The following is a 27,180-nucleotide window of genomic DNA, read 5'->3' on the forward strand; positions in this document are numbered from 1 at the left end:
AACATTCAGAATGTTGGTCTTTCCGATCAGTTCATGCTGGCACCAAGCCTCAAGGGAGACTTGCCCCACCTCACACCCTCACCCTCACCTCAACCCCACCTCACACCCTCACCCTCACCTCACCCCCACCTCACCCCCCACCTCACACCCTCACCCTCACCTCACCCCCACCTCACCCCCATCTCACCCCCCACCTCACACCCTCACCCTCACCTCAACCCCACCTCACACCCTCACCCTCACCTCAACCCCACCTCACACCCTCACCCTCACCTCAACCCCACCTCACCCCCACCTCACACCCTCACCCTCACCTCAACCCCACCTCACACCCTCACCCTCACCTCAACCCACCTCACACACTCACCCTCACCTCAACCCCACCTCACACCCTCACCCTCACCTCAACCCCACCTCACACCCTCACCCTCACCTCACCCCCAATTCACCCCCCACCTCACCCCCACCTCACCCCCACCTCACACCCTCACCCTCACCTCAACCCCACCTCACCCCCATCTCACCCCCGCCTCACCCCCACCTCACACCCTCACCCTCACCTCAATCCCACCTCACCCCTCACCCTCACCTCAACCCCACCTCACCCCTCACCCTCACCTCAACCCCACCTCACCCTCATCCCACTCCCCCTTCACTCCCACCTCACCTCCACCTCACACCCTCACCCTCACCTCAACCCCACCTCACCCCTCACCTCACCCCATCTCACCCCCCACCTCACCCTCATCCCACTCCCCCTCACTCCCACCTCACCCCCATCTCACCCCCCACCTCACCCCCACCTCACCCTCATCCCACTCCCCCTCACTCCCACCTCACCCCCATCTCACCCCCCACCTCACCCCCACCTCACCCTCACCTCAACCCCACCTCACCCCTCACCTCACCCCCACCTCACCCCCCACCTCACCCCCACCTCACCCTCATCCCACTCCCCCTTCACTCCCACCTCACCCCCATCTCGCCCCCTCACCTCACCCCCACTTCAGTCCCACCTCACCCTCATCCCACTCCCCCTCACTCCCACCTCACCCCCACCTCACCCCCGCACCTCACCCCCACTTCACCCCCACCTCACCCCATCACCTCACCCCAACCTCACCCCCGCCTCACCCCCACCTCAACCCCGCCTCACACTCGCCTCACCCTCACCTCACCTCTACCCTACCCCCGCTTCAACCCCACCTCACCCTCGCCTCACCCCCACCTCAACCCCGCATCACCCTCTCCTCACTCCCACCTCGCCATTGCCTCACCCCCACCTCACCCCAACTCAGTCCCACCTCACCGCCTCACCCCCTCACCTCAACCCCACCTCACCCCCGCGTCACCCTCTCCTCACCCCCACCTCATCATCACCTCGCCCCCGCCTCACCCACTCCTCACCCCACCTCACCCTCTCCTCACCCCCACCTCACCCCCACCTCACCCTCTCCTCACCCCCACCTCACCCTCTCCTCACCCCCACCTCACCCTCTCCTCACCCCCACCTCATCATCACCTCGCCCCCACCTCACCCCCACCTCACCCTCTCCTCACCCCCATCTCATCCCCCGCATCACCCTCTCCTCACACCCACCTCACCCCCACCTCACCCTCTCCTCACCCCCACCTCACCCTCTCCTCACCCCCACCTCACCCTCTCCTCACCCCCGGCTCACCCTCTCCTCACCCCCACATCACCCTCTCCTCACCCCCGGCTCACCCTCTCCTCACCCCCACCTCACCCTCTCCTCACCCCCATCTCATCCCCCGCATCACCCTCTCCTCACCCCCACCTCACCCCCACCTCACCCTCTCCTCACCCCCACCTCACCCCCACCTCACCCTCTCCTTACCCCCACCTCACCCTCTCCTCACACCCACCTCACCCCCGCCTCACCCTCTCCTCACCCCCACATCACCCTCTCCTCACCTCCGCCTCTCCCTCTCCTCACCCCCACATCACCCTCTCCTCACCCCCGCCTCACCCTCTCCTCACCCCCACTTCACCCTCTCCTCACACCCCCACCTTACCTTCACCTAACCCCCACCTCATTGTCACCTCACCTCCCGTCAGTATCTAGCCCCCCCAATGTCAGTGTGGCCTCACTTTAGATGACGTCTCTTCACCATTGTACCCACACTCACTCCGCAACCGAGAGTCTCCAGGCCCAATGCCAAGCCAGGCTGTGAACCCCACTCCACCTGCAGATGTCCCTTTGCCAACGTAGCCATCTTGTAGACTCAGCTGCTGCTGGCGCCACTCTCCCCAGAGGTGCAGGACTTTCGCTGCCATTGTCCTCAAACACCAGGAGACAGACACCAAACACCAGGAGACAGACACCAAACACCAGGAGACAGACACCAAACACCAGGAGACAGACACCAAACACCAGGAGAATGTCCACAAACACCGGGAGAATGTCCACAAACACCGGGAGACCATCCCCAAACACCGGGAGACCGGCACCAAACACCGGGAGACCATCCCCAAACACCGGGAGACCGGCACCAAACTCCGGGAGACTATCCCCAAACACCAGGAGACAGACACCAAACACCAGGAGAATGTCCACAAACACCGGGAGACCATCCCCAAACACCGGGACACTATCCCCAAACACCGGGACACTATCCCCAAACACCGGGAGACCATCCCCAAACACCGGGAGACTATCCCCAAACACCGGGACACTATCCCCAAACACCGGGAGACCATCCCCAAACACCAGGAGACTGACCTTAAACACCAGGAGACCGACCTTAAACACCGGGAGACCATCCCCAAACACCGGGAGACCATCCCCAAACACCGGGAGACCGTCCCCAAACACCGGGAGACTATCCCCAAACACCGGGAGACTATCCCGAAACACCGGGAGACCATCCCCAAACACCGGGAGACCGTCCCCAAACACCGGGAAACCGTCCCCAAACACCGGGAGACTATCCCAAAACACCAGGAGACCGTCCCCAAACACCGGGAGACCATCCCCAAACACCGGGAGACTATCCCCAAACACCGGGAGACTGACCTTAAACACTGGGGGACCGGCACCAAACACCGGGAGACTATCCCCAAACACCGGGAGACCGTCCCCAAACACCAGGAGACCGTCCCCAAACACCGGGAGACTATCCCCAAACACCGGGAGACCATCCCCAAACACCGGGAGACTATCCCCAAACACCGGGAGACCGTCCCCAAACACCGGGAGACCATCCTCAAACACCGGGAGACCATCCCCAAATACCAGGAGACTATCCCCAAACACCGGGAGACCATCCCCAAACACCAGGAGACTATCCCCAAACACCGGGAGACTATCCCCAAACACCAGGAGACTATCCCCAAACACCGGGAGACTATCCCCAAACACCGGGAGACCATCCCCAAACACCGGGGGACCATCCCCAAACACCAGGAGACCATCCCCAAACACCGGGAGACTATCCCCAAACACTGGGAGACCGGCACCAAACACCGGGATGTCGCCCCTAAATACCGGGAGACCGGCCACGCTGCCGCCAGCGTGATTACTGGGAGAAGCCATGTCCCCATTCCACATGTGGCCCTCTCTCACTGCGGCACTGATGCTGCCCATATTCCCACACACGGAAAAGAAGGAAAATAAGGCTAAAAGAAAATATAGTGAAAGGAAACAGAAAAAATAAAAGTAAAACAAAGCGGGAAACCAAGTTCTCGCTGCAGGAGAGAGGGAGCTGCACAGGCGAGAGGGAGCTGCACAGGCGAGAGGGAGCTGCACAGGCGAGAGGGAGCTGTACAGGCGAGAGGGAGCTGTACAGGCGAGAGGGAGCTGCACAGGCGAGAGGGAGCTGCACAGGCGAGAGGGAGCTGTACAGGCGAGAGGGAGCTGCACAGGCGAGAGGGAGCTGCACAGGCGAGAGGGAGCTGCACAGGCGAGAGGGAGCTGTACAGGCGAGAGGGAGCTGTACAGGCGAGAGGGAGCTGCACAGGCGAGAGGGAGCTGTACAGGCGAGAGGGAGCTGCACAGGCAAGAGGGAGCTGTACAGGCGAGAGGGAGCTGTACAGGCGAGAGGGAGCTGTACAGGCGAGAGGGAGCTGTACAGGCGAGAGGGAGCTGTACAGGTGTAAGGGAGCTGTACAGGCGAGAGGGAGCTGTACAGGTGTAAGGGAGCTGTACAGGCGAGATGGAGCTGTACAGGCGAGAGGGAGCTGTACAGGTGTAAGGGAGCTGTACAGGCGAGAGGGAGCTGTACAGGCGAGAGGAAGCTGTACGCACGAGGGGGGCTGCACAGGCGAGAGGGAGCTTTACAGGTGTAAGGGTGCTGTACAGGCGAGAGGGAGCTGTACAGGTGTAAGGGAGCTGTACAGGCGAGAGGGAGCTGTACAGGCGAGAGGGAGCTGTACAGGTGTAAGGGAGCTGTACAGGCGAGAGGGAGCTGTACAGGTGTAAGGGAGCTGTACAGGCGAGAGGGAGCTGCACAGGCGAGAGGGAGCTGTACAGGCGAGAGGGAGCTGTACAGGTGTAAGGGAGCTGTACAGGTGTAAGGGAGCTGTACAGGCGAGAGGGAGCTGCACAGGCGAGAGGGAGCTGTACAGGTGTAAGGGAGCTGTACGCACGAGGGGGGCTGCACAGGCGGGAGGGAGCTGTACAGGCGAGAGGGAGCTGTACAGGTGTAAGGGAGCTGTACAGGAGAGAGGGAGCTGTACAGGCGAGAGGGAGCTGCACAGGCGAGAGGGAGCTGTACAGGCGAGAGGGAGCTGCACAGGCGAGAGGGAGCTGCACAGGCGAGAGGGAGCTGTACAGGTGTAAGGGAGCTGTACAGGCGAGAGGGAGCTGTACAGGCGAGAGGGAGCTGTACAGGTGTAAGGGAGCTGTACAGGCGAGAGGGAGCTGTACAGGCGAGAGGGAGCTGTACAGGCGAGAGGGAGCTGTACAGGTGTAAGGGAGCTGTACAGGCGAGAGGGAGCTGTACAGGCGAGAGGGAGCTGTACGCACGAGGGGGGCTGCACAGGCGAGAGGGAGCTGTACAGGTGTAAGGGAGCTGTACAGGCGAGAGGGAGCTGTACAGGTGTAAGGGAGCTGTACAGGCGAGAGGGAGCTGTACAGGCGAGAGGGCGCTGTACAGGTGTAAGGGAGCTGTACAGGCGAGAGGGAGCTGTACAGGTGTAAGGGAGCTGTACAGGCGAGAGGGAGCTGCACAGGCGAGAGGGAGCTGTACAGGCGAGAGGGAGCTGTACAGGTGTAAGGGAGCTGTACAGGTGTAAGGGAGCTGTACAGGCGAGAGGGAGCTGCACAGGCGAGAGGGAGCTGTACAGGTGTAAGGGAGCTGTACAGGTGTAAGGGAGCTGTACGCACGAGGGGGGCTGCACAGGCGAGAGGGAGCTGTACAGGCAAGAGGGAGCTGTACAGGTGTAAGGTAGCTGTACAGGAGAGAGGGATCTGTACAGGCGAGAGGGAGCTGCACAGGCGAGAGGGAGCTGTACAGGCGAGAGGGAGCTGCACAGGCGAGAGGGAGCTGCACAGGCGAGAGGGAGCTGTACAGGCGAGAGGGAGCTGCACAGGCGAGAGGGAGCTGTACAGGCGAGAGGGAGCTGTACAGGCGAGAGGGAGCTGTACAGGTGTAAGGGAGCTGTACGCACGAGGGGGGCTGCACAGGCGAGAGGGAGCTGTACAGGCGAGAGGGAGCTGTACAGGCGAGAGGGAGCTGTACAGGTGTAAGGGAGCTGTACGCACGAGGGGGGCTGCACAGGCGAGTGGGAGCTGTACAGGCGAGAGGGAGCTGTACAGGTGTAAGGGAGCTGTACAGGAGAGAGGGAGCTGTACAGGCGAGAGGGAGCTGCACAGGCGAGAGGGAGCTGTACAGGCGAGAGGGAGCTGCACAGGCGAGAGGGAGCTGTACAGGCGAGGGGGGCTGCACAGGCGAGAGGGAGCTGTACAGGCGAGAGGGAGCTGTACAGGTGTAAGGGAGCTGTACAGGAGAGAGGGAGCTGTACAGGCGAGAGGGAGCTGCACAGGCGAGAGGGAGCTGCACAGGCGAGAGGGAGCTGTATAGGCGTGAGGGAGCTGCACAGGCGAGAGGGAGCTGCACAGGCGAGAGGGAGCTGTACAGGCGAGAGGGAGCTGCACAGGTGAGGGGGAGCTGTACAGGTGTAAGGGAGCTGTACGCACAAGGGGGGCTGCACAGGCGAGAGGGAGCTGTACAGGCGAGAGGGAGCTGTACAGGTGTAAGGGAGCTGTACAGGAGAGAGGGAGCTGAACAGGCGAGAGGGTGCTGCACAGGCGAGAGGGAGCTGTACAGGCGAGAGGGAGCTGCTCAAGCGAGAGGGAGCTGCACAGGCGAGAGGGAGCTGTACAGGCGAGAGGGAGCTGTACAGGCGAGAGGGAGCTGTACAGGTGTAAGGGAGCTATACAGGAGAGAGGGAGCTGTACAGGAGAGAGGGAGCTGCACAGGCGAGAGGGAGCTGTACAGGTATAAGGGAGCTGTACGCACGAGGGGGGCTGCACAGGCGAGAGGGAGCTGTACAGGCGAGAGGGAGCTGCACAGGCGAGAGGGAGCTGTACAGGCGAGAGGGAGCTGTACAGGTGTAAGGGAGCTGTACGCACGAGGGGGGCTGCACAGGCGAGAGGGAGCTGTACAGGCGAGAGGGAGCTGCACAGGCGAGAGGGAGCTGTACAGGTCTAAGGGAGCTGTACAGGCGAGAGGGAGCTGTACAGGTGTAAGGGAGCTGTACAGGCGAGAGGGAGCTGTACAGGCGAGAGGGAGCTGTACAGGCGAGAGGGAGCTGTACAGGTGTAAGGGAGCTGTACAGGCGAGTGGGAGCTGTACAGGCGAGAGGGAGCTGTACAGGCGAGAGGGAGCTGTACGCACGAGGGGGCTGCACAGGCGAGAGGGAGCTGTACAGGTGTAAGGGAGCTGTACAGGCTAGAGGGAGCTGTACTGGCGAGAGGGAGCTGCACAGGCGAGAGGGAGCTGTACAGGCGAGAGGGAGCTGTACAGGTGTAAGGGAGCTGTACGCACGAGGGGGGCTGCACAGGCGAGAGGGAGCTGTACAGGCGAGAGGGAGCTGTACAGGTGTAAGGGAGCTGTACAGGAGAGAGGGAGCTGTACAGGTGTAAGGGAGCTGTACAGGCGAGAGGGAGCTGCACAGGCGAGAGGGAGCTGTACAGGTGTAAGGGAGCTGTACAGGCGAGAGGGAGCTGTACAGGTGTAAGGGAGCTGTACGCACGAGGGGGGCTGCACAGGCGAGAGGGAGCTGTACAGGTGTAAGGGAGCTGTACAGGCGAGAGGGAGCTGTACTGGCGAGAGGGAGCTGTACAGGTGTAAGGGAGCTGTACAGGTGTAAGGGAGCTGTACAGGCGAGTGGGAGCTGTACAGGCGAGAGGGAGCTGCACAGGCGAGAGGGAGCTGTACAGGTGTAAGGGAGCTGTACAGGCGAGAGGGAGCTGTACTGGCGAGAGGGAGCTGTACAGGTGTGAGGGAGCTGTAAAGGTGTAAGGGAGCTGCACAGGCGAGAGGGAGCTGTACAGGTGTAAGGGAGCTGTACAGGCGAGAGGGAGCTGTACAGGTGTAAGGGAGCTGGACAGGTGTAAGGGAGCTGTACAGGCGAGAGGGAGCTGTACAGGCGAGAGGGAGCTGTTCAGGCGAGAGGGAGCTGCACAGGCGAGAGGGAGCTGTACAGGTGTAAGGGAGCTGTACGCAGGAGGGGGCTGCACAGGCGAGAGGGAGCTGTACAGGCGAGAGGGAGCTGTACAAGTGTAAGGGAGCTGTACAGGAGACAGGGAGCTGTACAGGCGAGAGGGAGCTGCACAGGCGAGAGGGAGCTGTACAGGCGAGAGGGAGCTGCACAGGCGAGAGGGAGCTGTACAGGCGAGAGGGAGCTGTACAGGCGAGAGGGAGCTGTACAGGTGTAAGGGAGCTGTACGCACGAGGGGGGCTGCACAGGCTAGAGGGAGCTGTACAGGCGAGAGGGAGCTGTACACGTGTAAGGGAGCTGTACAGGAGAGAGGGAGCTGCACAGGCGAGAGGGAGCTGTACAGGCGAGAGGGAGCTGCACAGGCGAGAGGGGGCTGTACAGGCGAGAGGGAGCTGTACAGGCGAGAGGGAGCTGCACAGGCGAGAGGGAGCTGTACAGGCGAGAGGGAGCTGTACAGGCGAGAGGGAGCTGTACAGGCGAGAGGGTGCTGTACAGGCGAGAGGGAGCTGCACAGGCGAGAGGGAGCTGTACAGGTGTAAGGGAGCTGTATGCACGAGGGGGGCTGCACAGGCGAGAGGGAGCTGTACAGGCGAGAGGGAGCTGTACAGGTGTAAGGGAGCTGTACAGGAGAGAGGGATCTGTACAGTTGAGAGGGAGCTGCACAGGCGAGAGGGAGCTGTACAGGCGAGAGGGAGCTGTACAGGCGAGAGGGAGCTGCACAGGCGAGAGGGAGCTGCACAGGCGAGAGGGAGCTGTACAGGCGAGAGGGAGCTGTCCAGGCGAGAGGGAGCTGTACAAGTGTAAGGGAGCTGTACGCACGAGGGGGGCTGCACAGGCGAGAGGGAGCTGTACAGGCGAGAGGGAGCTGTACAGGTGTAAGGGAGCTGTACAGGAGAGAGGGAGCTGCACAGGCGAGAGGGAGCTGCACAGGCGAGAGGGAGCTGTACAGGCGAGAGAGAGCTGTACAGGCGAGAGGGAGCTGCACAGGCGAGAGGGAGCTGCACAGGCGAGAGGGAGCTGTACAGGCGAGAGGGAGCTGTACAGGCGAGAGGGAGCTGTACAGGCGAGAGGGAGCTGCACAGGCGAGAGGGAGCTGTACAGGTGTAAGGGAGCTGTACGCACGAGGGGGAGCTGCACAGGCGAGAGGGAGCTGCACAGGCGAGAGGGAGCTGTACAGGCGAGAGGGAGCTGTACAGGCGAGAGGGAGTTGTACAGGCGAGAGGGAGCTGTACAGGTGTAAGGGAGCTGTACGCACGAGGGGGGCTGCACAGGCGAGAGGGAGCTGTACAGGCAAGAGGGAGCTGTACAGGTGTAAGGTAGCTGTACAGGAGAGAGGGAGCTGTACAGGCGAGAGGGAGCTGCACAGGCGAGAGGGAGCTGTACAGGCGAGAGGGAGCTGTACAGGCGAGAGGGAGCTGTACAGGTGTAAGGGAGCTGTACGCACGAGGGGGGCTGCACAGGCGAGAGGGAGCTGTACAGGCGAGAGGGAGCTGCACAGGCGAGAGGGAGCTGTACAGGCGAGAGGGAGCTGCACAGGCGAGAGGGAGCTGCACAGGCGAGAGGGAGCTGTACAGGTGTAAGGGAGCAGTACGCACGAGGGGGGCTGCACAGGCGAGAGGGAGCTGTACAGGCGAGAGGGAGCTGCACAGGCGAGAGGGAGCTGCGCAGGCGAGAGGGAGCTGTACAGGTATAAAGGAGCTGTACGCACGAGGGGGGCTGCACAGGCGAGAGGGAGCTGTGCAGGCGAGAGGGAGCTGCACAGGCGAGAGGGAGCTGCACAGGCGAGAGGGAGCTGCACAGTTGTAAGGGAGCTGTACGCACGAGGGGGGCTGCACAGGCGAGAGGGAGCTGTACAGGCGAGAGGGAGCTGCACAGGCGAGAGGGAGCTGTACAGGTGTAAGGGAGCTGTACAGGCGAGAGGGAGCTGCACAGGCGAGAGGGAGCTGTACAGGCGAGAGGGAGCTGTACAGGTGTAAGGGAGTTGTACGCACGAGGGGGGCTGCACAGGCGAGAGGGAGCTGTACAGGCGAGAGGGAGCTGCACAGGCGAGAGGGAGCTGTACAGGTGTAAGGGAGCTGTACAGGCGAGAGGGAGCTGCACAGGCGAGAGGAAGCTGTACAGGCGAGAGGGAGCTGCACAGGCGAGAGGGAGCTGCACAGGCGAGAGGGAGCTGTACAGGTGTAAGGGAGCTGTACGCACGAGGGGTGCTGCACAGGCGAGAGGGAGCTGTACAGGCGAGAGGGAGCTGCACAGGCGAGAGGGAGCTGCACAGGCGAGAGGGAGCTGTACAGGTATAAGGGAGCTGTACGCACGAGGGGGGCTGCACAGGCGAGAGGGAGCTGTACAGGCGAGAGGGAGCTGCACAGGCGAGAGGGAGCTGCACAGGTGTAAGGGAGCTGTACAGGTATAAGGGAGCTGTACGCACGAGGGGGGCTGCACAGGCGAGAGGGAGCTGTACAGGCGAGAGGGAGCTGCACAGGCGAGAGGGAGCTGTACAGGTGTAAGGGAGCTGTACAGGCGAGAGGGAGCTGCACAGGCGAGAGGAAGCTGTACAGGCGAGAGGGAGCTGTACAGGCGAGAGGGAGCTGCACAGGCGAGAGGAAGCTGTACAGGCGAGAGGGAGCTGTACAGGCGAGAGGGAGCTGCACAGGCGAGAGGGAGCTGCACAGGCGAGAGGGAGCTGTACAGGTATAAGGGAGCTGTACGCACGAGGGGGGCTGCACAGGCGAGAGGGAGCTGTACAGGCGAGAGGGAGCTGCACAGGCGAGAGGGAGCTGCACAGGTGTAAGGGAGCTGTACAGGTGTAAGGGAGTTGTACGCACGAGGGGGGCTGCACAGGCGAGAGGGAGCTGTACAGGCGAGAGGGAGCTGCACAGGCGAGAGGGAGCTGTACAGGTGTAAGGGAGCTGTACAGGCGAGAGGGAGCTGCACAGGCGAGAGGAAGCTGTACAGGCGAGAGGGAGCTGCACAGGCGAGAGGGAGCTGCACAGGCGAGAGGGAGCTGTACAGGTGTAAGGGAGCTGTACGCACGAGGGGTGCTGCACAGGCGAGAGGGAGCTGTACAGGCGAGAGGGAGCTGCACAGGCGAGAGGGAGCTGCACAGGCGAGAGGGAGCTGTACAGGTATAAGGGAGCTGTACGCACGAGGGGGGCTGCACAGGCGAGAGGGAGCTGTACAGGCGAGAGGGAGCTGCACAGGCGAGAGGGAGCTGCACAGGTGTAAGGGAGCTGTACAGGTATAAGGGAGCTGTACGCACGAGGGGGGCTGCACAGGCGAGAGGGAGCTGTACAGGCGAGAGGGAGCTGCACAGGCGAGAGGGAGCTGCACAGGCGAGAGGGAGCTGTACAGGTATAAGGGAGCTGTACGCACGAGGGGTGCTGCACAGGCGAGAGGGAGCTGTACAGGCGAGAGGGAGCTGCACAGGCGAGAGGGAGCTGCACAGGCGAGAGGGAGCTGTACAGGTATAAGGGAGCTGTACGCACGAGGGGGGCTGCACAGGCGAGAGGGAGCTGTACAGGCGAGAGGGAGCTGCACAGGCGAGAGGGAGCTGCACAGGTGTAAGGGAGCTGTACGCACGAGGGGGCTGCACAGGCGAGAGGGAGCTGTACAGGTGTAAGGGAGCTGTACAGGTATAAGGGAGCTGTACGCACGAGGGGGGCTGCACAGGCGAGAGGGAGCTGTACAGGTGAGAGGGAGCTGCACAGGCGAGAGGGAGCTGTACAGGTGTAAGGGAGCTGTACAGGCGAGAGGGAGCTGCACAGGCGAGAGGGAGCTGTACAGGCGAGAGGGAGCTGTACAGGTGTAAGGGAGCTGTACGCACGAGGGGGGCTGCACAGGCGAGAGGGAGCTATACAGGCGAGAGGGAGCTGCACAGGCGAGAGGGAGCTGCACAGGTGTAAGGGAGCTGTACAGGTATAAGGGAGCTGTACGCACGAGGGGGGCTGCACAGGCGAGAGGGAGCTGCACAGGCGAGAGGGAGCTGCACAGGCGAGAGGGAGCTGCACAGGCGAGAGGGAGCTGTACAGGTATAAGGGAGCTGTACGCACGAGGGGTGCTGCACAGGCGAGAGGGAGCTGTACAGGCGAGAGGGAGCTGCACAGGCGAGAGGGAGCTGCACAGGCGAGAGGGAGCTGTACAGGTATAAGGGAGCTGTACGCACGAGGGGGGCTGCACAGGCGAGAGGGAGCTGCACAGGCGAGAGGGAGCTGTACAGGTGTAAGGGAGCTGTACGCACGAGGGGGGCTGCACAAGCGAGAGGGAGCTGTACGCACGAGGGGGGCTGCACAGGCGAGAGGGAGCTGTACAGGTGTAAGGGAGCTGTACGCACGAGGGGGGCTGCACAGACGAGAGATAGGGCTGCACAGGCGAGAGGGGACGATGTACAGGTGAGGGGGGAGTTGTACAGGTGAGGGGGGATTTGTGCAGGTGAGGGGGGAGTTGTACAGATGAGGGGGGAGTTGTATATGCGCCCAATCAGTGGCCTATGGTCTGTTTCCATTCCTGAGTCAGTAAGTCAAACAATAGGAATCCCCCCGCCTCCCACATCTCCGACTGTCCCTTGTGAACTTACCATGAGGTGTGGGGATTTCTGATTAACACTGGCACTCACTCACAAGCTCATCTCCCTGTCTCTCTGCTTCTCTCTTTCTTCTTCCTTCTCTGTCAACCTATCTCTATCTATCTTTGAGACAGTAAGGGCTGCAGATGCTGGAAGCCAGAGTCAATGGATGTGAAGCTGGGGGAGCACAGCAGCTCTGACAGCATCCGAGGAGCAGGAAGAAGGGCTTCAGCCCAAAACATTGATGTTCCTGTTCTTTGAATGCTATCTGATCTGCTGTGCTCTCCCAGCTTGACACCTATTGACTCTGTCTGCCTGTCTGTGTCCCCCTCTTCCCCCTCTCCCCGTCTCCCTAGTGTGAGTTTGCTCTATCTCGGTGATGTTTTTAATGTCTGTTGCCTGTTATCTGTCATGTTGTAATAAACTGGGTGTGGATATCATGGTATCAGTGTGAAACCACAGATAACTATTATACACAAACATTACATTCCATAGGTGTGTCTGGGCTAACATTAATAACTTTATAACATGCAATCACAGAGTAGATTCCTGATAGTTTGGATAGAGGCCATTTGAGACTGTACTGATCTTGAAGGACATCCCATCCAGTTCCAAACCCCAACCCCTAACTCTGTATTTTCCACGGTTAACCCACCCTGATCTGCACATCTTTGGACTGTGGGAAGAAACCCACACAGACACCGGGATAATGTACAAACTCCACACGGATAGTTGCCTGAGGCTGGAATCGAACCTGGGTCCCTGGCGCTGGCAGGCAGCAGTGCTAACCACCCAGGGTAAGATGGAACCTGAGATCTTCAAGTCATCTGGTCACAGTGTCACAGCACAGTGATGATGCCATCAATGTTTCTGTTAAAGGTACATCATCAGACTGAGTGAGAGAAAAGACAGAGCCCTCTCCGCAGGTACTGGTTCTCAACAGCATCCACACACAGACACACACACACACACACAACCCCCCCCCTGCCCACACACCCACACACACAACCAACCTCCTCGCCCACACACAAACACACACAGAACCCACCCACCCGCCCACACACCCACACACACACAAACACACACAATCCACCCACCCACCCACACACACACAAACACACACAATCCACCCACCCACACACACACAAACAACCCACCCACCCGCCCACACACCCACACACACACAAACACACACACAACGCACCCCCCGCCCACACACCCACACCCACACACACACAACCCATCCCCCGCCCACACACCCTCACACAGACACACACACACACAACCCATCCCCCGCCCACACACCCTCACATAGACACAGACACACACACACACAACCCATCCCCCGCCCACACACCCTCACACAGACACACACACACACACACAACCCATCCCCCACCCACACACCCTCACACAGACACGCACACACACACACAACCCATCCCCCGCCCACACACCCTCACATAGACACAGACACACACACACACAACCCATCCCCCGCCCACACACCCTCACACAGACACACACACACACACACAACCCATCCCCCACCCACACACCCTCACACAGACACGCACACACACACACAACCCATCCCCCGCCCACACACCCTCACATAGACACAGACACACACACACACAACCCATCCCCCGCCCACACACCCTCACACAGACACACACACACACACACAACCCATCCCCCACCCACACACCCTCACACAGACACACACACACACAACCCATCCCCCACCCACACACCCTCACACAGACACACACACACACACACACACACACAACCCATCCCCCGCCCACACACCCTCACACAGACACACACACACAATCCAGCCCCCCGCCCACACACACAGACACACACACAATCCACCCCCCTGCCCACACACACAGACACACACACAACCCCCCCCGCCCACACACACACAGACACACACACAACCCCCCCCGCCCACACACACACACACACACACAAAACCCACCCCCACACACCCAAACACAGACACACCATCAATCACTCAGCACTGTCCCTGAAAGGGGGCGACACCAACTCAGCAAGCTTGGGGCTGATTTTCTCTGCACCCTGCCCCATCTACCCCAGTCCATACTTTTGCCCCCCTCACTCCCCCTCCTGTCCCCAACTCTCTCCTCCTGCCCCAAGTCCTTACTCCTGCCCTCAGTCCCTCGTCTTGCACCACACTCCCTTCTCCTGACCCCAGTCACTCCTCCTGCCTCCCAGTCCCTCCTCCTAGCCCCCCCAGCACCCCCTCCTGCACCCCTGCCCCCGGGTTCAGTCACAGAGCTGTGACTGGGGCGTGTGATGCAGACGAAGGGGGTTAGTGAAGGGTATGGGTGTCACTTGACCCTCGCTCTGAGCTCTGTTTGCTGCCGTTCTGCAGATGTCGATGAGTGCGGGGAGTTTGTGAAGGGCGGCTGTGAGCAGCTGTGTAATAACACCGCCGGCAGTTACAGCTGTAGCTGCTCCTCGGGTTTCCGCTCCAGGACTGACGACAAGAGCAAGTGTGAATGTGAGTGACAGGCTACAGCTCCCCACACCCCAGTGGGTCAGAGAGAGAGAGACCAGTACACCCCCCACACCCCAGCGCATCAGAGAGAGAGAGAGAGAGACCAGTACAGCTCCCCACACCCCAGCGCATCAGAGAGAGGGAGACCAGTACAGCTCCCCACGCCCCAGCGGGTCACAGAGAGAGAGACCAGTACAGCTCCCCACATCCCAGCGGGTCACAGAGAGAGAGACCAGTACAGCTCCCCACATCCCAGCGGGTCACAGAGAGAGAGACCAGTACAGCTCCCCACATCCCAGCGGGTCACAGAGAGACCAGTTCAGCTCCCCACACCCCTGCGCATCAGAGAGAGAAACCAGTACAGCTCCCCACACCCCAGCAGGTCAGAGAGAGAGAGAGGCCAGTACAGCTCCCCACATCCCAGCGGGTCACAGAGAGACCAGTTCAGCTCCCCACACCCCTGCGCATCAGAGAGAGAAACCAGTACAGCTCCCCACACCCCTGCGCATCAGAGAGAGAAACCAGTACAGCTCCCCACACCCCAGCAGGTCAGAGAGAGAGAGAGACCAGTACAGCTCCCCACACCCAGGCGCATCAGTGAGAGAGACCAGTACAGCTCCCCACACCCCAGCGTGTCGGAAAGAGAGACACCAGTACAGCTCCCCACACCCAGGCGCATCAGTGAGAGAGACCAGTACAGCTCCCCACACCCCAGCGTGTCGGAAAGAGAGACACCAGTACAGCTCCCCACACAAGTGCGAGACAGAGAAAGAGATACCAGTACAGCTCCCCACACCCCACCGCATCAGAGAGAGAGAGACACCAGTACAGCTCCCCACACCCCAGGGTACCACAGAGAGGGAGACCAGTACAGCTCCCCACACCCCACCGCATCAGAGAGAGAGAGACACCAGTACAGCTCCCCACACCCCAGGGTACCACAGAGAGGGAGACCAGTACAGCTCCCCACACCCCAGGGCATCAGAGAGGGAGAGAGACCAGTTCAACTCCCCACACCCCAGCGCATCAGAGAGAGTGAGCGAGACCAGTACAGCTCCCCACACCCCAGCGAGTCAGAGAGAGAGACCTGTATAGCTTCCCACACCCCAGCGGGTCAGAGAGAGAGACCAGTACAGCTCCCCACACCCCAGTGCATCAGACAGAGAGAGACCAGTACAGCTGCCCACATCCCAGCACATGAGAGGGAGAGACCAGTACAGCTCCCCACACCCCAGCGGGTCAGAGAGAGTGAGCGAGACCAGTACAGCTCCCCACACCCCAGCGCATCAGAGAGAGAGAGACCAGTACAGCTCCCCACACCCCAGCGGGTCACAGAGAGAGAGACCAGTACAGCTCCCCACACCCCAGCGAGTCAGAGAAAGGGAGACCAGTTCAGCTCCCCACACCCCAGCGCATCAGAGAGAGAAACCAGTACAGCTCCCCACACCACAGTGCATCAGAGAGAGAAACCAGTACAGCTCCCCACACCCCAGCAGGTCAGAGAGAGAGAGAGGCCAGTACAGCTCCCCACATCCCAGTGGGTCAGAGAGAGGTAAACCAATACAGCTCCCCACACCCAGGCGCATCAGTCAGAGAGACACCAGTACAGCTCCCCACACAAGTGCGAGACAGAGAAAGAGATACCAGTACAGCTCCCCACACCCCAGCACATCAGTCAGAGAGAGACCAGTACAGCTCCCCACACCCCACCGCATCAGAGAGAGGGAGAGACCAGTACAGCTCCCCACACCCCAGCTCATCAGAGAGAGACACCAGTACAGCTCCCCACACCCCAGGGTACCACAGAGAGGGAGACCAGTACAGCTCTCCACACCCCGGCGCATGAGAGAGAGAGAGACCAGTACAGCCCCCTAACACACCAGCAGGTCAGAGAGAGAGACCTGTATAGCTTCCCACACCCCAGCGCATGAGATAGAGAGACCAGTACAGCTCCCCACACCCCAGGGCATCAGAGAGGGAGAGAGACCAGTTCAACTCCCCACACCCCAGCGCATCAGAGAGAGTGAGCGAGACCAGTACAGCTCCCCACACCCCAGCGAGTCAGAGAGAGAGACCAGTACAGCTCCCCACACCCCAGCGAGTCAGAGAGAGAGACCAGTACAGCTCCCCACACCCCAGCGCATCAGAGAGAGGGAGACCAGTACAGCTCCCCACACCCCAGCGCATCAGAGAGAGGGAGACCAGTACAGCTCCCCACACCCCAGCGCATCAGACAGAGAGAGACCAGTACAGCTCCCCACACCCCAGCGCATCAGAGAGAGGGAGACCAGTACAGCTCCCCACATCCCAGCGAGTCAGAGAGAGAGACCAGTACAGCTCCCCACATCCCAGCACATGAGAGAGAGAGACCAGTACAGCTCCCCACACCCCAGCGAGTCAGAGAGAGAGACCAGTACAGCTCCCCACACCCCAGCGCATCAGAGAGAGGGAGACCAGTACAGCTCCCCACATCCCAGCACATGAGAGAGAGAGACCAGTACAGCTCCCCACACCCCAGCGAGTCAGAGAGAGAGACCAGTACAGCTCCCCACACCCCAGCGCATCAGAGAGAGGGAGACCAGTATAGCTCCCCACACCCCAGTGCATCAGAGAGGGAGAGACCAGTACACTCCCCACACCCCAGCGCATCAGAGAGGGAGAGACCAGTACAGCCCCCCAACACCCCAGCGCATCAGGGAGGGAGAGAGACCAGTACAGCCCCCTAACACACCAGCAGGTCAGAGAGAGAGACCTGTAAAGCTTCCCACATCCCAGCGCATCAGAGAGAAACACCAGTACAGCTCCTCACACCCCAGCGCATGAGATAGAGAGACCAGTACAGCTCCCCACACCCCAGGGCATCAGAGAGAGGGAGACCAGTACAGCTCCCCACACCCCAGCGCATCAGAGAGGGAGAGACCAGTACACTCCCCACACCCCAGCGCATCAGAGAGGGAGAGACCAGTACACTCCTCACACCCCAGCGCATCAGAGAGGGAGAGAGACCAGTACAGCCCCCTAACACACCAGCAGGTCAGAGCGAGAGACCTGTATAGCTTCCCACATCCCAGCGCATCAGAGAGAAACACCAGTACAGCTCCCCACACCCCAGGGCACCAGAGAGAGGAAGACCAGTACAGCTCCCCACACCCCAGGGCACCAGAGAGAGGAAGACCAGTACAGCTCCCCACACCCCAGGGCACCAGAGAGAGGAAGACCAGTACAGCTCCCCACACCCCAGGGCACCAGAGAGAGAGAGACCAGTACAGCTCCCCACACCCCAGCGCATCAGAGAGAGGGAGACCAGTACAGCTCCCCACACCCCGGCGCATCAGAGAGAGGGAGACCAGTACAGCTCCCCACACCCCGGCGCATGAGAGAGAGAGACCAGTTCAACTCCCCACACCCCAGCGCATCAGAGAGGGAGAGAGACCAGTACAGCCCCCTAACACACCAGCAGGTCAGAGAGAGAGACCTGTATAGCTTCCCACATCCCAGCGCATCAGAGAGAAACACCAGTACAGCTCCCCACACCCCAGGGCACCAGAGAGAGGGAGACCAGTACAGCTCCCCACACCCCGGCGCATCAGAGAGAGAGAGACCTGTACAGCTCCCCACATCCCAGCGCATCAGAGAGAGGGAGACCAGTACAGCTCCCCACATCCCAGCGGGCCAGAGAGAGACCAGTACAGCTCCCCACACCCCAGCACATCAGAGAGAGGGAGACCAGTACAGCTCCCCACACCCCAGCACATCAGAGTGAGCGAGACCAGTACACTCCCCACACCCCAGCGCATCAGAGAGAGAGAGACCAGTACAGCTCCCCACACCCCAGCGCATCAGAGAGAGGGAGACCAGTACAGCTCCCCACACCCCAGCGCATCAGAGAGAGAGAGACCAGTACAGCTCCCCACATCCCAGCACATCAGAGAAAAAGAAACCAGTACAGCTCCCCACACCCCAGCGCATCAGAGAGAGAGAGACCTGTACAGCTCCCCACATCCCAGCGCATCAGAGAGAGGGAGACCAGTACAGCTCCCCACATCCCAGCAGGCCAGAGAGAGAAACCAGTACAGCTCCCCACACACCAGCGCATCAGAGAGAGAGAGACCAGTACAGCTCCCCACATCCCAGCACATCAGAGAAAAAGAAACCAGTACAGCTCCCCACACCCCAGCGCATCAGAGAGAGGGAGACCAGTACAGCTCCCCACACCCCAGCGCATCAGAGAGAGAGAGACCAGTACAGCTCCCCACATCCCAGCACATCAGAGAAAAAGAAACCAGTACAGCTCCCCACACCCCAGCGCATCAGAGAGAGAGAGACCAGTACAGCTCCCCACACCCCAGCGCATCAGAGAGAGGGAGACCAGTACAGCTCCCCACACCCCAGCGCATCAGAGAGAGGGAGACCAGTACAGCTCCCCACATCCCAGCACATCAGAGAGAGGGAGACCAGTACAGCTCCCCACACCCCAGCGCATCAGAGAGAGGGAGACCAGTACAGCTCCCCAACCCCAGCGCATCAGAGAGAGGGAGACAAGTACAGCCCCCCAACACCCCCCCAGCGCATCAGAGAGAGGGAGACCAGTACAGCCCCCCAACACCCCCCCAGCGCATCAGAGAGAGGGAGACCAGGACAGCTCCCCACACCCCAGCGCATCAGAGAGAGAGAGACCAGTACAGCTCCCCACATCCCAGCACATCAGAGAAAAAGAAACCAGTACAGCTCCCCACACCCCAGCGCATCAGAGAGAGAGAGACCAGTACAGCTCCCCACACCCCAGCGCATCAGAGAGAGGGAGACCAGTACAGCTCCCCACACCCCAGCGCATCAGAGAGAGGGAGACCAGTACAGCTCCCCACATCCCAGCACATCAGAGAGAGGGAGACCAGTACAGCTCCCCACACCCCAGCGCATCAGAGAGAGGGAGACCAGTACAGCTCCCCAACCCCAGCGCATCAGAGAGAGGGAGACAAGTACAGCCCCCCAACACCCCCCCAGCGCATCAGAGAGAGGGAGACCAGTACAGCCCCCCAACACCCCCCCAGCGCATCAGAGAGAGGGAGACCAGGACAGCTCCCCACACCCCAGCGCATCAGAGAAAGAGAGACCAGTACAGCCCCCCACATCCCAGCACATTAGAGAAAAAGAAACCAGTACAGCTCCCCACACCCCAGCGCATCAGAGAGAGGGAGACCAGTACAGTCCCCCAGCGCATCAGAGAGGGAGAGACCAGTACAGCCCCCCCAACACCCCAGCGCATCAGAGAGGGAGAGACCAGTACAGCTGCCCACATCCCAGCACATGAGAGGGAGACCAGTACAGCTCCCCACACCCCAGCGAGTCAGAGAGAGGGAGACCAGTTCAGCTCCCCACACCCCAGCGGGCCAGAGAGAGAGAGACCAGCACAGCTTCTCACACCCCAGAGCTTCAGAGAGAGAGAGAGAGACCAGCACAGCTTCTCACACCCCAGCGCATCAAAGCGAGGGAGACCATACAGCTCCCCACACCCCAGCGCATCAAAGCGAGGGAGACCATACAGCTCCCCACACCCCAGCGCATCAAAGCGAGGGAGACCAGTACAGCTCCCCAAACCCCAGCGAGTCAGAGAGAGAGAGAGAGAGATGAGTACATCTCCCCACACCCCAGCACATCAGAGAGGGGGACAGGTCCAGCTCCCTGCCCGTGCTGTCCCTGTCCCTGGGAGGCTTTGATGGAGACAGTGTAGAGCGATCCTTCCCCCAGTTGCTCAGTTCTCTCACTGCGCTGTGTGTTGTGATGCTGGTGTATATTGCTGTGTTAAACCATGACCACTCTCTCTCTCTCCCTGTCTGGCAGCTGTCTGTAATCCTGTCTGTCAGAACAATGGCGTCTGTGTAGCTCCTGACACCTGTGACTGTCCTGCTGGATATCCCGGTCCCGGCTGCTCCGGTATGTCCCTGTATCCGGGTGGACTGTGATTCAGGAAATAACAGACCAGGAGTAGGAATGCGGGGGATCGGGATGTGACAGACCAGGAGTGGGAATGCTGGGGGGTCAGGATGTGACAGACTGGGAGTGGGAACGCTGGGGGTCGGGATGTGATAGAGTGGGATTGGGAATGCCGGGGTTCGGGATGTGACGGACTGGGAGTGAGAATGCTGGGGTTCAGGATGACTGGGAGTGGGAATGCTGGGGGGTCAGGATGACTGGGGGTGGGAATGCCTGGGAGCTGGTGGACTCTGGGCTGTTAGATCCTCTAAGGCAGAAACCAACAATTCCTAACTAATTCATTGGAAACTATTCGGAGAAAGTAGGGAACTGGAGTTGGGGCTGTGGGGAAACAGGGAACTGGATTGGAGCTGTGATCAGCCTAGCGTTGTTCTGACTGAGTGATGTAGCAGGCTCCGCAATCATCTGACCGTTTAACAGTGGGCAGTGGGTCTAGTTCGGAATATCTTCAGAGGGTTGATGTGGATTTGATGGCCTGAAAGGCCTGCTTCCACATTCTATGATTCTGTGAATTAATCCCTTTTCCTTTAAAGGAGAATAGTTGCCCCTTCTTCCCACAATTCTCAATGTCATAAATTCTGCAGATTGATCAGCCAACCTGCTCAATACTGGGAGTTATGACGCACCTTGTATTGAGGAATTCACAGTTACTATAGGCAGAGTACTACACCATAACATTCCCAAATTATTCCAACCCTCACTGCCCATTATCAACTGTAAACTAATTCCACCCCATAACCCTGTATCAATACCAAACAAATTCCATCGCACCACGCAGAATCAATCCCAATTTATTCCCATCCCTGAGACCTGTATCAATCCCAAACTAATCCCAATGCACCGCACTCTCCCCAACACCCTGTATCAATCCCCAAATTAATCTCATTGCCCCACTCTTTCCCCATAGCTCTATACCAATCCCACTGCCCCACTCTTTGCCCATAGCCCTATACCAATCCCACTGCCCCACTCTTTGCCCATAGCCCCGTATCAATCCCCAAATTAATCCCACTGCCCCACTTTCTCCCCACAGCCCTGTATCAATCCCCAAAATAATCCCACTGCCCCACTCTCTCCCCACAGCCCTGTATCAATCCCCAAATTAATCCCACTACCCACTCTCTCCCCATAGCCCTGTATCAATCCCCAAACTAATCCCACTGCCCCGCGCTCTCCCCATAGCCCTGTATAAATCCCCAAACTAATCCCATTGCCCCTCTCTCTCCCCATAGTCCTGTATCAATCCCCAAACCAATCCTACTGCTCCACTGTCTTCCTATAGCCCTGTATCAATCCCCAAACTAATCCCACTGTCCTGCTCTCTCCCCATAGTTTTGTATCAATCCCAAACTAATCCCACTGCCCTGCTCTCTTCCCACTTACCTGTATCAATCCCAAACCAATCCTAGTGCCCCACGCTTTCCCCATAGCCCCATATCAATCCCAAACCAATCCCACTGCCCCACACTCTTCCTGTACCTCTGTATCAATCCACAAACTAATCCCACTGCCCCGCTGTCTCCCCATAGCCCTGTATCAATCCTAAACCAATCCCAGTGCCCCACTCTCTCCCCCTAACCTTGTATCAATCCTCAAACTAATTCCAGTGTCCCACTCTCTCCCCATACCCCTGTATCAAAACCCAAACTAATCCCTCTGCCCCACTCTCCTCCCATAGCCCTGTGTCAGTTCCCAAACTAATCCCTCTGCCCCACTCTCTTCCCATAGCCCTGTATCAAAACCCAAACTAATCCCTCTGCCCCACTCTCCTCCCATAGCCCTGTGTCAGTTCCCAAACTAATCCCTCTGCCCCGCTCTCTGCCCATAGCCCTGTATCAGTCCCCAAACCAATCCCACAGCTCCACCCTCTCCCCATAGCCCTGTATCAATCCCCAAACTAATCCCACTGCCCCGCTCTCTCCCCATAGCCCTGTATCAATCCCCAAACTAATCTCACTGCCCCGCGCTCTCCCCATAGCTCTGTATCAATCTACAAACTAATCCCTCTGTCCTACTCTCTCCCCATAGCCCTGTATCAATCCACAAACTAATCCCTCTGCCCCACTCTCTTCCCATAGCCCTGTATCAATCCACAAACTAATCCCTCTGCCCTACTCTCTCCCCATAGACCTGTATCAATCCACAAACTAATCCCACTGCCCCGCTCTCTCCACATAGCCCTGTATCAATCCACAAACTAATCCCTCTGCCCTACTCTCTCCCCATAGCCCTGTATCAATCCACAAACTAATCCCTCTGCCCTATTCTCTCCCCATAGCCCTGTATCAATCCACAAACTAATCCCTCTGCCCTACTCTCTCCCCATAGCCCTGTATCAATCCACAAACTAATCCCACTGCCCCACTCTCTCCCCATAGCCCTGTATCAATCCACAAACTAATCCCTCTGCCCCACTCTCTCCCCATAGCCCTGTATCAATCCCCAAACTAATCTCACTGCCCCGCGCTCTCCCCATAGCTCTGTATCAATCTACAAACTAATCCCTCTGTCCTACTCTCTCCCCATAGCCCTGTATCAATCCACAAACTAATCCCTCTGCCCCACTCTCTCCCCATAGCCCTGTATCAATCCCCAAACTAATCTCACTGCCCCGCGCTCTCCCCATAGCTCTGTATCAATCTACAAACTAATCCCTCTGTCCTACTCTCTCCCCATAGCCCTGTATCAATCCACAAACTAATCCCACTGCCCCGCTCTCTCCACATAGCCCTGTATCAATCCACAAACTAATCCCTCTGCCCTACTCTCTCCCCATAGCCCTGTATCAATCCACAAACTAATCCCTCTGCCCTATTCTCTCCCCATAGCCCTGTATCAATCCACAAACTAATCCCTCTGCCCTAGTCTCTCCCCATAGCCCTGTATCAATCCACAAACTAATCCCACTGCCCCGCTCTCTCCCCATAGCCCTGTATCAATCCACAAACTAATCCCTCTGCCCTACTCTCTCCCCATAGCCCTGTATCAATCCCCAAACTAATCCCACAGCCCCGCTCTCTCCCCATAGCCCTGTATCAATCCCACAGTAAGAGCTATCGAACACTGAGACACTGCAGTGAGCAGTTGTCCATCCTAGGCTCACTGCTGTAATGGAGGAGAAAGTGAGGACTGCAGATGCTGGAGATCAGAAAAATGTGTGGCTGGAAAAGTGTAGCTGTAATGTGCAATGCTCAGTACCTTCTCCGGGGAGGGGTAACCATAGTAACAGGGAGTCTGTGTTAAGGTGCCTGGTCAAACATCAGCAACACCCCTCACCTCCCTCTCTCTGTCCATAGCGATGTGTTCCCCGCCATGTTCACATGGTGGGACGTGTATGCGGTTGAACATGTGTCTGTGTCCAGAGGGCTGGGCTGGAACGGGCTGTCAGACAGGTGAGTGTAAAATCCGGTCTGCAAGTCTCAGGAACTCTGAGGTGTGGATTCAGAACTGCCCTCATCCAGACCATTTGAGTGCAACACTAGGCAGTCTGTTTCGTTCGTGTTGGTGATATATTAAAATAGGGCCCAGCGATCTCTCTGAATCTTTAAGAAGTCCCATTCAACCATTATTAAATGTCTCATCCAAAACACCATATCCAAGACACTGCGGCACACCCCCAGCACTGACCCTCCAACAGTGCGGCGCTTCCTCATTTCTAATTCTCTGACAGTGCGGCACTCCCTCAGCACTGACCCTGTAACAGTGTGGCACTTCCTCAGTACTGACCCTCCAACAGTATGGCACTCTCTCAGCATTGACCCTCCAACAGTGCAGCACTCCCTCAGTTCTGACTCTCTAACAGTGCGGCACTCCCTCAGCACTGACCATCTGAGATGTGCGGTGCTCCCTCAGTACTGACCCTCCAACAGTGTGGCACTCCCTCTGCACTCATCCTCCGACAATGCGGCACTCCCTTTTCACTGACCTTCCGATAGTGTGGCGCTTCCTCAGTTCTGATCCTCTGACAGTGCAGCACTCCCTCAGCACCGGTCCTCCGACAGTGTAGCACTATCGCAACACTGACCCTCCAACTGTGCGACACTCCCTCAGCACTGACCCTCTGACAGTGTGGCTCTCCCTCAGTACTGACCCTGTAACAGTGCGGCACTCCCACAGTTCTGATTCTCCGACAGTGTGACGCTTCCTCAGCACTGACCCTACGACAGTGTAGCGCTCCCTCAGCACTGACCCTACGACAGTGTAGCGCTCCCTCAGCACTGACCCTCCGACAGTGTGGCACTCCCTCTGCACTCATCCTCCAATAGTGCGGCACTCTCTTTGCACTGACCTTCCGAAAGTGCGGTGCTCCCTCAGTTCTGACCCTCTGACAGTGCAGCACTCCCTCTGCATTGACCCTCCGACAGTGCAATGCTCCCTCAGTTCTAACTCTCCGACAGTGTGGTGCTCCCTCAGCACTGACCCTCCACAAGTGCGGCACTCCTTCAGCATGACCGCATGGCTCCAAAACTCAATCCTTCTATCCATAAAAGCTAACATGTCTGATGAAGGACTTTTGCCTGAAACGTCGATTTTCCTTCTCCTTGGATGCTGCCTGACCTGCTGTGCTTTTCCAGCACCACGCTAATTTTGCCTCCAAAATTGCAGCGCTCCCTCTGTCCTGACCCTTTGACAGTGCAGCACTCCCTCAGTATGACCCTTCATCAATGCGGTGCTCCCTCAGCACTAACCATCCAACAGTGCCCTCTACCTCAGCACTGACCCTGCGCTAGTGTCCACTCCCTCAGCACTAACCCTCCATCAGTGCCCTCTCCCTCAGCACTGACCCTGTGATAGTGCCCACCTCAAATCCTCCAACACTGCGGCACTCCCTCAGTGCGATCTTTCGCTAGTGCTGTGCTCCCTCAGCACTGACCCTCCAACAGTGTGGCGCTCCCTCAGCACTGACCCTCCAACAGTGTGGTGCTCCCTCAGCACTGACCGTCCGACAGTGCGGCGCTCCCTCAGTACTGACCCTCTGACAGTGCGGCGCTCCCTCAGCACTGACCCTCCGACAGTGTGGCGCTCCCTCAGCACTGACCCTCCGACAGTGTGGCGCTCCCTCAGCACTGACCCTCCGACAGTGCGGTTCTCCCTCAGCACTGACCCTCCAACAATGCGGTGCTCCCTCAGCGCTGACTCTCCAACAGTGTGGCGCTCCCTCAGCACTGACCCTCCAACGGTGTGGCGCTCCCTCAGCACTGACCCTCCAACAGTGTGGTGCTCCCTCAGCACTGACCCTCCGACAGTGCGGCGCTCCCTCAGCACTCACCCTCCGACAGTGCAGCACTCGCTCAGCACTGACCCTCCAACAGTGCGGTGCTCCCTCAGCACTGACCCTCCGACAGTGCGGCGCTCCCTCAGCACTCACCCTCCGACAGTGCAGCGCTCGCTCAGCACTGACCCTCCAACAGTGCGGTGCTCCCTCAGCGCTGACTCTCCGACAGTGTGGCGCTCCCTCAGCACTGACCCTCCGACAGTGCAACACTCCCTCAGTTCCAACTCTCCGACAGTGTGGCGGTCCCTCAGCATGACCTCATGGCTCCAAAACTCAATCCTTCTATCAGTAAAAGCTAACACATCTGATGAAGGGCTTTTGCTGAAAGATCGATTTTCCTGCTCCTTGGATGCTGCCTGACCTGCTGTGCTTGTCCGGCACCACGCTAATTTTGCCTCCAAAATTGCGGCACTCCCTCAGTATGACCCTTTGCTAGTGCTGTGCTCCCTCAGCACTGACCCTCCAACAGTGTGGCACTCCCTCAGCACTGACCTTCCGACAATGCGGTGCTCCCTCAGCACTGACCCTCCCACAGTGCGGCACTCCCTCAGCGCTGACCCTCCCACAGTGTGGCGCTCTCTCAGCACTGACCTCCGACAGTGTGGCACTATCTCAGCACCGTCCCTCCAACTATGTGGCACTCCCTCAGCACTGAACCTCCGACAGTGTGACACTCCCTCAGCATAAACCCTCCATCAGTGCACCACTCCCTCAGTCCTGACCCTTCAACACTGCGGCACTCCCTCAGTGTGACCCTTTGCTAGTGCTGTGCTCCCTCAGCACTGACCCTCCAACAGTGTGGCACTCCCTCAGCACTGACCTTCCGACAGTGTGGCGCTCCCTCAGCACTGACCCTTCAACAGTGTGACACTCCCTTAGCCTGATCTCATGGCTCCAAAACTCAATCCTTCTATCAGTAAAAGCTAAAACATCTGATGAACGGCTTTTGCCTGAAACGTTGATTTTCCTGCTCCTTGGATGCTGCCTGATCTGCTGTGCTTTTCCAGCACCACGCTAATTTTTCCCCCAAAATTGCAGTGCTCCCTCGGTCCTGACCCTCCAACAGTGCGGCACTCCCTCAGCACTGACCCTCCAACAGTGTGGCACTCCCTTAGCACTGACCCTCCAACAGT

At 59.1% G+C, this 27,180-nt stretch overlaps 1 protein-coding gene across 4 annotated transcripts in view; it reads left to right on the forward strand.

Moving 5' to 3' along the window:
* The window catches only part of LOC122550356 (uncharacterized), a 143,159-nt gene that overhangs the window by 43,398 nt on the left and 72,581 nt on the right, over window positions 1-27,180 (forward strand). For 3 of the 4 annotated variants that reach the window (XM_087987734.1, XM_087987732.1, XM_087987731.1), the window contains 3 exons: window positions 14,653-14,781; window positions 20,620-20,712; window positions 24,069-24,164. In XM_087987734.1, the coding sequence (XP_087843860.1) occupies window positions 14,653-14,781; window positions 20,620-20,712; window positions 24,069-24,164 (318 nt within the window). The remainder of the gene's footprint in view (window positions 1-14,652; window positions 14,782-20,619; window positions 20,713-24,068; window positions 24,165-27,180) is intronic. The other variant, XM_087987733.1, reaches the window with a different exon arrangement.

This window comes from Chiloscyllium plagiosum, unplaced genomic scaffold (assembly GCF_037043375.1).
Source record: "Chiloscyllium plagiosum isolate Xiang-an unplaced genomic scaffold, Cpla_swu_hap1 HiC_scaffold_5, whole genome shotgun sequence".
Classification (NCBI taxonomy): domain Eukaryota; kingdom Metazoa; phylum Chordata; class Chondrichthyes; order Orectolobiformes; family Hemiscylliidae; genus Chiloscyllium; species Chiloscyllium plagiosum.